The sequence below is a fragment of the Pholcus phalangioides genome, unplaced genomic scaffold (assembly GCF_987345545.1).
Source record: "Pholcus phalangioides strain wild (caught in Gottingen) unplaced genomic scaffold, Ppha-v1.0 ptg000003l_1, whole genome shotgun sequence".
NCBI lineage: Eukaryota > Metazoa > Arthropoda > Arachnida > Araneae > Pholcidae > Pholcus > Pholcus phalangioides.
This window is the reverse complement of record NW_028301596.1, coordinates 35,778,589-35,794,477: the sequence shown is the minus strand read 5'-3', so window position 1 is coordinate 35,794,477 and position 15,889 is coordinate 35,778,589. Positions and strand designations below refer to the sequence as shown.

The window sequence follows — 15,889 nt, the reverse complement described above, 5'->3', positions numbered from 1 at the left end:
GTCTAGTCGTTCCAGAGGGAGCTTAACGTCATCATCCGAGGATTTAGGACCAAGCCCTTTGATGACAAGTTTTCCTGAGTTTTCAGTCTAAATTCAAGGCACGAAAAGTGATTATTTCCGACTTGCAGAGTTTAGCAATTTTCCTGAAGTCGTCAGAGGCCCGTGGGGGAAACGTGTGATTTTGTCCTTCGTGACTTTTGCGGTGAAGTTTGCGACTTTTCGCATATTTTGTGGGATTTCTCTCCAATTTCCTCTACTTGTGACATGGATAGGAGAATTTCTGGGATTTTTCTCGTCAGATTGAAGTTTATGGCATTACTTGGCCGTCAGCTTGGGGGAACAATCACGATTTACTCTTTGGTCTGGAACGTGGCTTACGATTGGTCGATTTTCTCTCCTTCGCTTTCGGGTTCAATGCTTGGTGGAGACATTATTTCAGGAGTTGCCTCTTCTTCTGGATTTTGTGCGTCGCTTCTGGAATGGGAAACGGTACCGGTGAGAACAGTTTCGTTGACCACGTGCTTCTTCAGCTTTTTCCGCTTGGTTGCAACACAGGAGCTGCTGCTGTCGAAGTCGGTCATGGTAAACGCAATCTCCAGGAGATTTCTCCTTCTTGGGTTTTCCAGTGGGCTGATAGGCTCTCCCGAACATTCTTGAGATATCTGGAACTTCCTCCTGAATTTCGAGTCGGCTTTGCCTGAGGACGTGAAGTTCAGAATTTCCTGGGCATCCTCGCACACCTGTCTCATCCCGATTTCAGTGAATATTCGGCGAATAGTCGATGAAGACGGTTGTATCCTCTTTTCTCATCCCCGTCGTATTCCTCGGTGTCTTTGATGAACGTGTCGCAGAAACTTGTCGGAGTCCTAAGGTACCTAGAATGAAAGTACCAGTTGTTTATGGTATAGCTATTAGTTGCCATTTTAGTTTTGCACACAGAAGTGTGTGTGTGACTCCCAACCTTTTTTCCTTCGCGCACCCCCAGAGAAATTCGGCTTACCTTCCCGCATCCCCTTCGATAATACGTTTTTTATGTGTTAGAAAATTCTGGGTTTTTTTTCTGTAATTGATTACATTGATTATCCAATAATTAATTTCTATGAAGATCCTCCTCTCTTTTACTATTATTACTTCTATGAATCCCGTTTAATGCCTTTTCGGCTATATATGGCTAATATTTAATTTTGGCTTTATCTTTTTTTTTTGGAAATTCAAAAACGAAACTGAAAAAAAACCACTATTTTAAAGAATTATTGCGATTTGAACAAAAAAAATCACACATTGAATAGATTACAGCCGCAACAACTATATAAATTAATGTTTCTTTGACACTGAATTTATCGACTTGGGGGCCGTTCAAGTATTACGTAAGCAAATTTTTAGCCAATTTTGACCCCCCTCTACCCCTTTTCAAGAAAATTTCGTCATCAATGCCCCCTACCTCTTAACGCATATTGGTGGGATGAGAACCGTGCGCGGCAGGGTATTCATGCGCCTCCCCCCACCCGAGACGAAAAATAAAATTATTGCAAAAAATATTTGTAAAAGAAAAATGAAATTTCCAAAGAAAATACTTTTATTTATGTTGTTGTAATCGATTTCTCTGTTAATTTCAATGCTATTTGAAGGGTAAAAACTCAAAATTTCTCTTCAAGAAATTCATTGCGACTCGCCCATTAAGCCATATATGGTAAACCCTTGACCCGCGGACCAAATGTGGTCCTGAAGGTTATCTGATGTGGTTTGCCCCCCCCCCCCAAAACTTAATTTTGTAAAAATGAACTAAGCGGCACATTTTTACAAATCGCTTAAATGACCCGTGGCAGAGCATTTAGGTGGCCAGTGGCACATTTTCAGATCACTGAAGTAGGCCTCAAAGATCACTTAAGACACAGTTACAGAACACTCAAGCGATCCGTGGCACATTTAGAGATCCCTTGAGTGACATGTGGCACAGTTCCAGAAAAAATAACCAACCCAAACATTTAGAGACCACTAAAGTGGCTCTGTATTGGACATATCAATAGGAAGAATATGAGTTCAGGTGCCCTATAACCATGGAAAAGTTTTTTTTACGTTTTTGGCGCACCGAATAAGATGCCATTAAGAATATTTCATTTTTATAAAGGGTGGTTGATGATGTAAGCATCATCCAAACACCCCCCCCCCCCGTCATCAAAAGTCCGCAAATTTTAAACCACCTTCCCCCCATCGATGCTGACGTAATACTTGTTCTGCGAGCAGGAGTTAGAAGATGAGGCGTCAAAATATAGGTACGATTCATATTTATTGATTTTTGTAAAAATCAAGAAATTTAATTTGTACCACCATTTTAATTTTCCTGAATAATCAGTCAATTTTTTTTTTCACCTCGCAACTCCCAAAAAACTACTCTCTTGCACCCACCGGTTTACAGGATTGATGCATTAACGATACATGATTTTTATAATCTTATTTTTAATAATTAATTATATAAATTTATAAAAATATAAAATATCACCTTTTAGATAAGTCAACCGGTAAAAATGTATACTAAATTTAGTAAACAGAACTAAAACAGACATTTGTATTGTAAAAGACATTCGTATTTATGCAAGTATAAAAATATGCAAAATCCAAGCATGCAACTTTAAAACTTTTAATATGAAAGAAAGATGGCAGCACATCTCAAAGGCCAGTATTACACTATAAAAGTTCGATAAAAATTCTTTTATAAAACTTGAAAAATGTAACCAATAAGCACATCTGTTACATTCGAGCGAACTTTACTGATCCGCCTATTGGTTGCATTTTTCAAGTTTTATGAATGAACTTTTATCCAAATTTTATAGTGTAAGGCCGGCCAAAAATTAAACAGCGTTTATAAGGTCGGGATTACACTATAAAAGTTTGATAAAAGCACTTTTATAAAACTTGAAAAATGCCACCAATAAAATTATTGGTTATATTCTAGAAAATGCAAAAGATGATCTTATTGGTAGCATTTTTCAAGTTTGAAAAAAGGACTTTTATCAAACTTTTATAGTGCGATCCCGGCCTAATAAAATATTTGTTTTTTTACTGATGGAAAACTAAATGAAGTGAAAAAAAACTTTTGATTTTTGTAAATAGCACAATTTACGTTAACGAGTTTTTGATGAACAAATTCGATAAAAAAAAAAAATTGAATAAAAATAAACAACATTGTTTTATATGAAAAATGAAAATCACAATTTATTAAACCTTCCAAAACACATACAGACAATCATAACACGTACGCAATAAAGATGACGTCACAAAATAAAGTACACCACACGACACATTTTCAATAAGTTAAATGACAAACGAATTATAACTATAAGCGGCATCGTGATGTAAAAGAAAAATTTGTTATCCTAAGAGAGTAAATAATAATAAAAAAATGTGTAAATTTTTCAATACAAAAATGAAAGCTAAAATATCGCATAAATAATGGTGTAAAAATTGTCTTGATTGCACTGTCTTCCAGAGACGTGCCTGAAAAATTTGTTTAAAAAAAAATTATGGTGTAAACTTACGTATTATCTGTGCCAGGGACATAAACTGCCAGTAATGGTACCACCGATAATGCGAATTATAGCAACCCCTTTTCTGCGAATAAACAATAACTACGTAGTTTTTCCTCATGTTGGCAACCTGACACGGGTAATACAAACACAGTAAAACCTGTCAGTTTGGACATTATATGTATCCTGTATACCTTTCTACATTGAATGGTACCAACCATAATCTCTTTGCATAGAACGCCCATAATACCGTACCGCTATATCTTGGACAGATTTCAATGGGACCATAAATGTCTAACTTGTACTGGTTTTACTGCACAAAGGGCACAACAATGCCCAACGAAGTCGCTAAAAAAAATACGTAAGCACCAAAATTATTGAATGGATACAAAAGTGGTGGCTATTGGGCCGAGCGATATGTGCTGTCACACGCTGCACCAAAAATAGGTCCCGCCCAAATAGAAATTTTTTACAGTGTAGATACCTAGGGTATCTTATAACTTGCACCATCATTGGCAGTGTATTGATTGAAATACGGCCAAATGATATGGTCCATTATTTTGTTTAAAATAAAACATTGTTGGGGATACACGGTATGAAAATGCAAATTGGCGAAGTTTTGTAGTTCGACCCTTTAGTCTAGATCTAGATGTCGTCGAAATCCATGATAATCTTTGATCGAGAAGCTCATAGGGTGGCAATATAAGGAATGTCGCCAAAACTTTGGACATTTGTCATCTTGATGGAGTCAGTGAAAAGGTATAAAATGGTAGAAAAAAGTGTGAAATTTCCCCTTGAAGACTTCCAGACCAAGCACCAGAGTATACATCTCTTCTTGAACTTGTAGACCGTACCCTGATACCTGTTGCTATCCAAAGTTGGGCGATTTTTCCCTGACAAGCAATAGAATGCGATGATGATACGGTATTATCGCATCACTTCCTTCGACTGCAATCACAGTGCGAGGCCGGACAATAGCCTCTCGGACAATTGACGTCACACCAGCTGGCGATACCCGGTACGTTCTTCCAGACCCCGACGGCCCTGCAGTTCCCTTCGACAGTACCGGCGGACTGGGTGGAGCCGTACGACTTCCTGGTGCCGTTAGGCTTTGGCTTCTGGGTCGGACGCGGTTTCTTCGTGACGTTCTGCTGTTTCCTGAACGGCGGCTTTTCCGTGTACGTGATCCACGATGTCGTGCGTCTGGTCTGCGGGTACCTTCCTCTGGGATATCCCGGACGCTGGTACCACCTGGTTATCGGTGCCCGGGTCGTAGTCGTGGTTTTCGGCGCTTTGGTTGTCGTCGTGTAACGTTTAATCTGCGTTGCCCAAGAAGTTGGCCGCTGTCTCCTGTGCGTGGGTTTCTTGGCTGTTGATGGTGGCTTCCTAGTCGTTGGTTGCGTCGGTCGCCTCTCCGAGTGAGGTCGTCTCCAGGGCCTTGTTTGTGGACGTTTCCTGCTCGGAGGTTTGGGTTTAGGTTTCGTTGGTGTTCGCGTAGGAATGGCCGAGATCGACGGCCCATTGTTGTTGTACATCGGTATCGAGTTTCCGTCAGAGTCGTCAATGGCCACGTCAGCGCAACCACGGAAAGTTTCTTGTGGTCCGCAACCAACTTTAGAGGTTCCATTTTCACATCGACCCCAGTTATTTCCTGTAAATGACCAAAAAAAAAAGAAAGTTACTTCTCCAGTAACACCTATTATACTCGACACCGCTTATTATAATCACGGATAATGTAATCATTCCTGTATTGTTACCAGTTCTGGAAAGAACGAGACGAACCAATATCATAACATGGGAAAAAAATGTTTTGTTTTTTTTTGTTTTCGGGACTTCGAGTATGTTGAAGTGGGAGAGATTTGAGAATGGTCTAAATATACAATGTATACAATATATATATAAACAGCGCCTGCACTGTGACAGGAAACGAAGAAACAAATCCTCCGTTCACAGTGCTGGGCAGTTTTGTTTCCCTTTCCGTTTACGGTATATGCAATATACACACACAGAGCCTACACTGCGACGGGAATAATCAAACAGCCTCCGTTGACAGTGCTGGGATTAAAAATTCTTTTTCCGAGAGACTTTCTCATGGGATTTATGAAATATTGTACATTGGAAAAAATATCTTAATTCGTGATATACATTAGGCAGTTGCATTTCAACGCCTCACAATGCATGAATACAAAAATGAAGGATTTTAGCTTAAATGAAAAAAAGGTCCCGTTTTAAAATAGAATTTTAAAAAATGGAACGCTTGAACATTTCGCAACCAATTACGTGGTAAAGAAAAACAGCTGTCCCGTTTTACCAACAGCCGTTTACAAAACCTCCCGTTCGACCAAACGGGATGTGTGGTCAAAGTACTCGCGAATGGGACTTTTTTTGGATGTAATTATTATTCGGTAATTCTTATCAGAAACCCCGCCTCCCGTCATGATTACATTAAGCGGCGTGGACTGTACATTTTGATATTTATCAGAAATTTTTATTTTATACGCAGATGAATTCGCATGAAATCAAACCTACCTGCTGTATAGGTCCATTGGAACACGCATTGTGAACAAGTGATCTTTTTCGGAAGTATCAGTTTAACGTTGAATGGTCCGGTACCAGGAGTCACGTAATACTGTGTCCCCGAGCCATCGGCCACTTGTAGCGGGTACCTATCAAGACAGTCTTGCGTCACTTCAGTTGCTGGATCGTTGTGAGGACAGATCTTGAACTCGAAGAAACCTCTATGGTTCGCTGTGATCTCAACAGTCGATGTGATCATCTGAAAGCAAATATTAATGCGTTAGGTTGCTGTTAGTCCCGAAATTGAATTATCTTATTGATGATAGTAATAAGTAGAGCGCGGGGATTATATGCGCTAAAAAAGTGGCAAAATATGCACTAAAACACGCTAAAATATGAATCAAGAAACACTGAAATATGCACTAGAAATATAAATCTAAACTTAAAAACGCCGAGGTATACCATAAAATCAAAAATACGTACGAAAAATGAAAACAAATACCTCCGATAATGCCGAAGTATGGCAATAAAAATGAAAAATGTACGCAAAATATGAATTTTTTTTTTGCGTATATTTTAAAAAATACTTGAAGTGCGGAAAAATTGGATAGGCTGTGTCATAGACGCGGCCGCAAACTCTGACGTGAATGCGTTTTTTGTTAGGTAATGACGTAATAATAGCTAACAAACGTTACAAATGCCGTCTATTTTCGTTGCATACTTTTGAGATACAGCCATAGGCGGAGATAGACTTGGAAGTCTGGGGGGGGGGCAAGATGATGTGTCAATTCATATATAAGTACATATATACGTTAGATCAGTCGACTCAACCTTTGACGCTGGGGTGGGGGGGGGGGCGCATCTCCACCCATGGATACAGCGGGGAAAAAATTGTTACGAATCAGGGCCACGGGCCTGGTGCCCAGACAAGAAGTGATATTGAAACCGGACTGATATCATTGGATGCAACTTTGTCATGTGCATTTGCCTTTGACGAGCGTTGCGTGCTTTTTTGAGTGACGAGCGTTTAAAGCATGGGTGGAGATACGGGGGCCATGGGGGGGGGGGCCATCCCCCCACCCAGCGTCAAAGGTGGAGTCGATTTATCTAATGTATATACGCATATATGAATTGACATCATCATCATCATCGTGCCCCCCAACAATGATGACCGTGCCCCTTCAGCCTATCTCCGCCTATAGTTTAAAGAATTTTGTCAAGCAACTTTTTGGAAATGTTCACAGTATTATCAGCCGATTTAAAAGACGTTCACGTCAAAAAAATTCCTAAAAATTGTGAAAATATGCACTCAAAAGTGTCGAAATATCACCGAAACATGCATTTAAAATCACCGAAATTTGCACAAAATAAAAAACATTCCTTAAAAACTCAATACACCCGTTCATTTGAAAATACAGAAAAAAAGGAAAAATGTGCAGTAAAGTGCAAAAAAAAAAAAAAAAAAAAAAAAAAAAAAAAAAATGAACGTATTAAAAACACTGAAATATATAGACTAAAAGAAAAATATGCAGTTGAATTAAAAAAGTAGGCGGAAAAAAATGAAGAAAACATGCATTCATATCTGTAGGAGGGCATTTAAAAATGCTAAAAATATGCATTAAAATGAATGCTGCTTGATGGTGAAATATTTCCTTGAAAGGAATTAAAGAAATATGATTAAATTTGAAGAATAAAAGAGAAAAGTCTTTAAAACTTAATTACAGTGTATAGTTTATTATATTACAGTGTGATTAGAATAATAGAAAGAAATGCTAAAAATGTGCACCTATTCTGAAATTTTGGTGATTTCATGCGTATACATGCAGTAATTATGAAAAGTGCTAAAATATGCAATTGCTTACTATCCGGGCTCTAGCAATTAAGCTTATTATAATATTTTAAGTAATAAGTCCAATGTATGGGTTCGTCATAAAAAAAGAATCATTGGTATACTTTTGTCGATTATTTTCCTCTTAAAACGTATTTACTGTAATTGAATCGCTGTAGTGACCGCAGGATGGAGTCACCGATTACTCACCTGCCCTCGAGCGTATCTCTTGACGATTATCCCTTTGCCGTAAGTACCTCCCGCCTCATTAGGCCTAGGCCTCGGCAGATGCCATGCATCGCCGCAAACGCCGCATTTGCCGCCGTTCCGTTGCCACTGGACCTGAAATTTTCGAGAAGTAAAATAAAATTAAAGAAATTCTGAGCACATGACAAAAATCAATTAATCGAAAGAGCAGGAAATTGAATTAAGAAATGCTGTTGGAAAAAATTACTTTCAATTTAGTCTTAAAATTACCATATGCAGCCATTTAAGCCATTATTTGATAGACAAACCATTCTGAATTTCAATCATCATCATTATGGGAGTAATAATTGTTTCTGTTACGGTCTATCCACACGTTAGATCATACCTACGCAATCTGTGGTCTTCGGAGTCACCTGATGTGGCCCGCGACCTCACAATCATAGTTTTGTAAAAAACTAAGTGAAATACAAACAGATCTCTTAAGTGACCCGGGGCATACCTTAACATCACTTGAGTAACATGCAGCACAGTTCGAGAGCACTTGAACAGCCAGCGGCATATTTCTAAATCGCAAAAAGTGATCTGCGGCACATTTCCCAGATTACTTGAGTGACCCGTGGCATACTAGCAAATCACTTCAGTACCCTGCAGTGCTGCTTCAGATTACTCAAGTGACTCACGAAATATTTACGGATTTCTTGAACATGCCGCACATTTCCAGATTATTTGAGTGACGTGCGGCACAGTTCCAAATCACAGAGTGGCCCGCAGCACATTCACAGATCGCCTAAGTGACCAATGGCATATTTTCATATCACACTCAAGTGTTTGAAGATGTATTATTCATTTTGTTATAGTGTTAGCAGTTGCAATGAAAATTCATGAGGTTAGAAAATAATAAAATTTTGTTATAATTGGTTCATAAGTTTGCGTGTATGCAATCAAAGTCTTCAATATCGAAAGTGAAGGTTGAACATAATACAGGTAGAGCTTAAGAGTAGTGGGGGGAAAGGGCTCTCCACAACCCAGTATCAGGCAAGAGCCTGATACAATTTTATGCCTATGAGGACAGAGCTGAATTCGGACGTTGTATCGGATTGAAGTCTTTGTGTATGAAAAATAACATGGGATGGGTTTGAAAACATTTTGGATTTATCTCTCCGGTCGTTTTAATGGGACAGTCTTGTTAAAGCGGTTGTTATGACAAATGTCGATTTCAATTAGCATGTAAGGCTTCACTGAAAGGTACAGCGCTTAATTCAAGGTGTGTTCATATGGCTCAAGCGTAGTTAAAAAAACAACAAAATTACACGTTGATTCAGAAATATTGGGTCAAGCTTAAGGGCTCACGTGCGTGTGAGCAAACATTTTTTGTCATAGAATAAGAAGTCTAAAGGTGGCAAAGATTAACATTTCTGGTTCTAAATCATGGTAGCTGATTCTGAACAAAAGAAAGGGAGGAAATGCACTCTGTGAATCTAATTAGTAGCTCGTTTGAAGAGTAGCGTAGGTGAGCTGATCTTTGAGGTGAAAACCTCAGCCGGATTTCACCACTGCCTAATTAAGACATTCACATATCTATACGCAACCACAGTCACTAGCATGTTCCAGGATGTTTCTCAGCGGGTTGCAATGTAATATTCAAAGACATCCAGATACTTGAGCATCTCACGTCTCCTACCGTAAGGGTTAAAAATACTTTCCGTGGCGGCTAGGAATTAATGATTTTTGGAACAATCACAAACTAGCAAAAAATGTGTTGAAATATCTGATGTTTTTGGCGTTGTAACATGGGCACAAATTACTTTGTTCAATTACGAATATAAACTGAATTTCCAAAGATTATAGTCACTCATGAAAAAAAGGTTGCTTTTGATTTTAATTAGTAGGTTTTACTACCTATCTACTTTTCCCGAATATCTTGTAAAACTGGATTGAACTTGAAATAAATTTTTAGGTATTTCAAGACAAAGGATATCGTCGTAAGTATATTAGTAATAAGTATTCTTTTAATGTCGTTTGTTTAGAATATTTTGATACCTTGAATGGTGGAACGAGGGTTCTCTGAGTGCATAGGCTCAGCTGATAAATTCTATTTAGAACAGTGGTTCGTTACAAGGGGTGCGTGAAGAGCATTTTATAGGGGGATGCGAGATGGGGGAAAAATACACGTTAACTGATAATTCAGAAAAATTTAAATGATAAAAATTGAATTTTCGAATTTTGAATTTTTGAAAAAATTATTTTCTAACTTTCGTTTGTAAAAATGTATAACACGTGGCCGGGTCTGAAGGGTGTTCGTTAAGAGGGGGGTTCACTGTATTTTTAGAACATCGGTTTCTCTGCCGCAGGTGGAATTTAGTGAATTAATAGATTTTTTCATATTTTCCAAATATCACGCGTTCTATTATTAAGGCTATTAAATTATGTTGTGAAGTCGCACAATTTCCCCCCCCCCCTATGACAATTCATGACAATTTAGGCCATTAATTCTCTCTTCTTCAGACGAGAACCTGTCCATAAGCTCTTGCAGGCCATGGAGCTCCATCAGTTAGTCTGTGGTCAACGCTTGGCTATGTTCCTCCACTAGTTTTTGAATGTCGTCCTCATTCACTTTCTAGCCCCAGGAACACCTCTTTGACTCTAATGTTAATCAGCTAACCCCTCAAAGTCCCGTTTAATAATGCAATCAGCCCACAATTTTCTCCAAGCAGGATTAAGGATTCTCTTGGTGACTCCATCCCAGGCTATATTGACGATCTTGATGCAATACACGGTCCATAAGCTCTTGCAAGTATTAAAATTTTTTTTTCAAAACTCTCGGAAGGTAAGGTTTTTGTTTTCTCAGTCATACCGGAACATCGCTGAAATAGTTCTTTGGTTTTAAGCCTTTCGATGCTGGAAATCGTGATTGTCGATCGGAAATTCGAGACTGAAGGAGAGAATATTTCAACCACCTCGTTGGGCAATTCGATTGTTGTGGCCTTTGTATTTGTGTGCCTGTATATTACACACACAGTTCCAGAGTACGTGTGCGGAAGAAAGAGAAAAGCCATCGGTTCAGTTGCGAAGAAGTGAAACTGAATGAACAAAGTGCGGAATTTTTGCTCGTAATGCGAATCATCGCTCGTTAACAGAGTTAAAATCCATTCAAGATTTTGAGTCGTTATGCGAATTACTCGTTATATGCTCGTATATATATAGCCGAATCGCTCCTTATCCGAAGTTCCACTGCTTTATATCATTGTGATTTTTTTTTCTTTTTAGGCCTCAGGATGATTTTTGCACACGTTTTGGGAATTTTTTTTTCTCCACGACGAACGCTTGATGTTGATAAAGGTCGAGTTAAAATTTACAGGATACCCTGTATATAGTTGTAACAGCTGGAATTAATGAGTGAAGAGCTCAAGACATCAAATTTAAAAAAAAATGTTTAAAAAAAAACTGACTAGTTTTTGAATTTATTTTTGAAGCCAAAACACTAGTCGAAAAACGAAATGAGTAAAATAGTTTATAAAAATTAATTAACAGATAATTAATATAATTGATTGCAGAAAAATAACGAACGTATTGTGCACTGGGGATAGTTCAAAATTTTATAAAAAAACTGAAGGATTGGTATATTTATAAATGAAGTTTGGGGGAAAAATTTTCCCCTAAAATAAATCAAGAACGGGACACCCTGTACGTAGATATTCACACAAGAACTTGAACTTGAGGCGGCGAGGACACTTATTGCCTATTGATAATGACACTGTCTCCTGTCAATGCAAACATATTTTCCGATGGAATGCAAAGAAAACATGAAAGATACCCTGAAAAACGTCGTATAGAAAAAAGAATGGCATAAGAACAGGTTATATAAGTATTTAAAAGTAAGGGGGATATGAGGTAATATACGGATCTTAAAATGTTCACCTCTGAACTCGATGTTTTTTAAGGAGATTCATCCACTACACTGCCAATGGCTTTTTTAAATCGTTTGGGACACAGGTAATATTTCTTTGCTTATTCATCATTTGGGAAGATTCATGGACTGAAGAATCCGGACGCAGCTTCGGGTGAGAGAAAGGTTACGCCCCGACATTATTGTTATTATTACGACGATGAGTCAAGTTATGTGTGCACGAGTACATTATTCAAAATGTTCCTTTAGGTATTCAGGTTGTTCGGTGAAACACGTGACAGCTACAGGAAATTTATTAAAATTTGCGTGTATCGTCTTACACGAATTCCTTACTATCATTGAAGTCCGCAACTAAAATAACTAAATAAAAATTGTTTTCAAAGTAGTATTGTAATCTTTATGGAAATTTTAATAATATTTGTACACTTAATAAAATGCATAATTTTTTTTAAAATATATTAAATTATTTAATTTTTCTGCCCACAGAAGGATATACGGGAAAACTATAAATAATTATATATAACCCAGTAAAAAAACATTTAGAAAATGATAAATTGATCAAAAGCTCAAAACGATTCCGAATGTTTTGAAATTTTTTGAGGTCTGATATTTTAATATTTTTTGCTGTTTGCCAGAAAAAGTTTTCAGTTTCATTGACTAATCGTAACTCATTTCCAATGAAATTCATATTCGGAATTTTTAAAATCAAATTCGTGTTCAAAAATTCGTTTTCAAAATTGCTGAAATTAAATTCATATTCAAAAATTTTGAAAGAAAATTCATATTCGAAATTTCTGAAATGAAATTAATGTTCCAAAAATTTCTTTTTAAATTAAATTTATATATAAAATTTCTATTCATAAAAAATGACATTCATATCCGAAATTTCTAAAATTAAATTAATACTCAAAAGTTTTGAAAAAAAATCATTTAGAATTTCTAAAACTAAATTCATGTTCGAAATTGAATTCATATGTAGAATTTTTGAAAAAAATGATGCATGGAATATTATATGCAATTTCCATATTGAGCACAGCGCCCTCATGCGGTGATGCGGACTACTTGTCTGTCGCTATTTGGCTGTCGGACCGATTACACGTTTGTATTTGTGTAGTGTTATAATCCCGCTTTACTTTATTATGTATAATAAATGTTTATATTATGCATAATGTGTATCTATGGATTCTTTCAACGACGTTAAGAAAAAATTCATATTCGGAATTCCTGAAATTAAATTAATCTTCGAAATTTATTCTTAAATAAATTCACACTCAAAATTTTTTAAATGAAACTCATATTCGGAATTTCTAGAGTTAAATTCTTGTTCAAAATTTCTTTTTAAATAAATTCATACTCAGAATTTCTGAAATTTAATTTATTCTTGAAAACTAATTCATATATTCTATCCCAAATTTTTGATGATAAATTATTTTATACTTTTGTTTCTAAATTCGAATTAAATTATTTTGTACATTTATTTCGAAATTCAAAATAAATTATAAATATACACATTTATTTCGAAATTTAATTTATAAATTTTCTTTCGAAATTCAAGCAATTTCACACATCTACTTCAAAATTTAAATTAACGCGAGTTCAATTTATACCCGTGTATTATACAAAGAAAATTGGCATAAAAGTCAGGAATTTCGATGTATTTATATGAATTCCATGCGTTCTACAAACTTTTATGCACATTCCTGAATAAATACGATCAATACAGCATATGTCAATGGAGTTGTAACGCACATCTACAGTGAGTAGAGTACTTCCTATGCATCTAGCATTATATCAAGAGAAATGACCGGTCTCCAGAGATCCTTAAGTTAGATTTAAGTCTACCCTGCATCTTTGAATGTGTCCATCCCAGACGTGGAACGACTCCCGTTTTCCTGATGATTTACGATACGACTGCACGAAAACTTTTCTCCTGGCGAATCCCCCGTATCTTTCCTTATATTTTTTCGCCTTATCCCACCGGTATTTTAACGTTTCCCAAGGGAGTAAACTTTGATACCTTGCCATCAACACCGACCGCCCCGAGGGAGTTTATGGTGTCTTGCGGATGCACTTTACGTGTGTATTGAAATTGCAAAAAAAAATTTTCTGATATTGTTATTCACCAGAATTTCAATGAGGTGGCTGATTAAAAAATTTTTTCAGGTTCCGAAAAATTTCATTTTTAAATATGAAGCGTGATTTTAAAACTTTTTGATATTTATCAGTTTAAGTTCAGTTTTTATTGACCAATAATAACTTATTACAAATGAAACTCTTATCCGAAATTTCTGAAATTCGTACACGGAAATTCTGAAATTAAATTCATATTCAGAATTTCGGAAATTAAATTCATATTCAGAATTTCGGAAATTAAATTCATATTCAGAATTTCGGAAATTAAATTCATATTCAGAATTTCGGAAATTAAATTCATATTCAGAATTTCGGAAATTAAATTCATATTCAGAATTTCGGAAATTAAATTCATATTCAGAATTTCGGAAATTAAATTCATATTCAGAATTTCGGAAATTAAATTCATATTCAGAATTTCGGAAATTAAATTCATATTCAGAATTTCGGAAATTAAATTCATATTCAGAATTTCGGAAATTTGTATTTCTTTAGAATTTATCTAGAATTTCAATGAGGTAGCTGATTAAAAAAAATTTTAAATTCCAAAAAAATTTCATTTTTTAATATAAAGTGCGAGTATATAAAGTTTCCAGTTTTTATTCACCAATCATAAATAACTAAAATGAAACTCGTTTTAATTTTTTTCGAAATGAAATTCATGTTAGAAATTTCTGAAATTAAATAGAAATTTCTAAAATTAAATAGAAATTTCTGAAATTAAATAGAAATTTCTGAAATTAAATTCATGTTAGAAATTTCTGAAATTAAATTATTTTATAAATTTATTTAGAAATTTAAACTAAGCAATTTCTCCCATTCATTTGAAAACTAAAATTACTAATGTAATGCTTTATTATTACTACTGTAATTACTCATTCATTTTAAAATTTGAATTATGTTATACATTTATTTCGAAATTTAAACTAAATTATTTTTATACATTTTATATATATCCGTGTATTATACAAAGAAAATTGAAAAAATTTGCCTTTAACCAGTACAGCAGAATTTACTGAACATGTAAAATACCAAATTTTTCTTCTTTGAAGTATGCTTTCTCGCCGATTCTCAGTATGTGCAAAAGTAAGGGAGATATGAAAATGTCTTCCATTCAGAAAACCAGCTTTATACAAAATATCATTGCCAAAATAAAAATCCCCCTATAAGAAGGCGAAATATCTCGTCAATGAAAGCGAGAGGGTTAAAAAAAATGAACTGTTTTGATATCGTAAATTTATTTGATTTATTATCAGGTCTTTAGACAACTGTTTGGTTTCTAATAACTGGAACAATAAAGATGGCAAGGAAAAACAATTGTTAACAATTTGTGTATAACCTCCACACTCACCGTATAACCTCCGCAGAATAGCTCGTTGTCATTGTAGTTCCTGTTGGTCTTGAAACCGAAACGCCACATACTTGACCGAGACGGTGGCTCCACCAAGCGGCCGTGGCCCGAAACCGATGGACATCTCAGCAATAGTACCACCAACAGTAGAAAATGGACGAACAATAAGTTTCCTCTCATTTCAGAATGTTCGGACTGCGGAAGAAAAAAATAAAATATCACATAAAAATTACGTAATTTTTGTTAAATTGACAAAAATAAATTTTCCAATTTCTTCATTAATCTGAAAATTATTCAATTTCAGTGAAATTTGAATCTATAAATTTTTTTCAGCAAATCAAAAAAATTTAAAATTTGATATTTTCCTTCAAGAAATACCATTTATATATATATATATATATAAAATGATGTTTCAAAATTTT

General features: G+C 35.7%; 1 protein-coding gene across 8 annotated transcripts in view; it reads right to left on the bottom strand.

Moving 5' to 3' along the window:
- Positions 1–3,195: 3,195 nt before the first annotated feature.
- The window catches only part of LOC149088468 (uncharacterized), a 100,959-nt gene continuing 88,265 nt past the window's right edge, over positions 3,196–15,889 (bottom strand). For 5 of the 8 annotated variants that reach the window (XM_089247569.1, XM_089247570.1, XM_089247571.1 and 2 more), the window contains 4 exons: positions 15,468–15,662; positions 8,080–8,211; positions 6,054–6,300; positions 3,197–5,175 (listed from right to left, as the gene is read on the bottom strand). In XM_089247569.1, coding sequence (XP_089103695.1) covers positions 4,460–5,175; positions 6,054–6,300; positions 8,080–8,211; positions 15,468–15,647 — 1,275 coding nt within the window. In that variant the 5' untranslated portion in view covers positions 15,648–15,662 and the 3' untranslated portion in view covers positions 3,197–4,459. Of the gene's footprint in view, positions 5,176–6,053; positions 6,301–8,079; positions 8,212–15,467; positions 15,663–15,889 lie in introns of all 8 variants that reach the window. The other 3 variants (XM_089247574.1, XM_089247575.1, XM_089247576.1) reach the window with 1 other exon arrangement.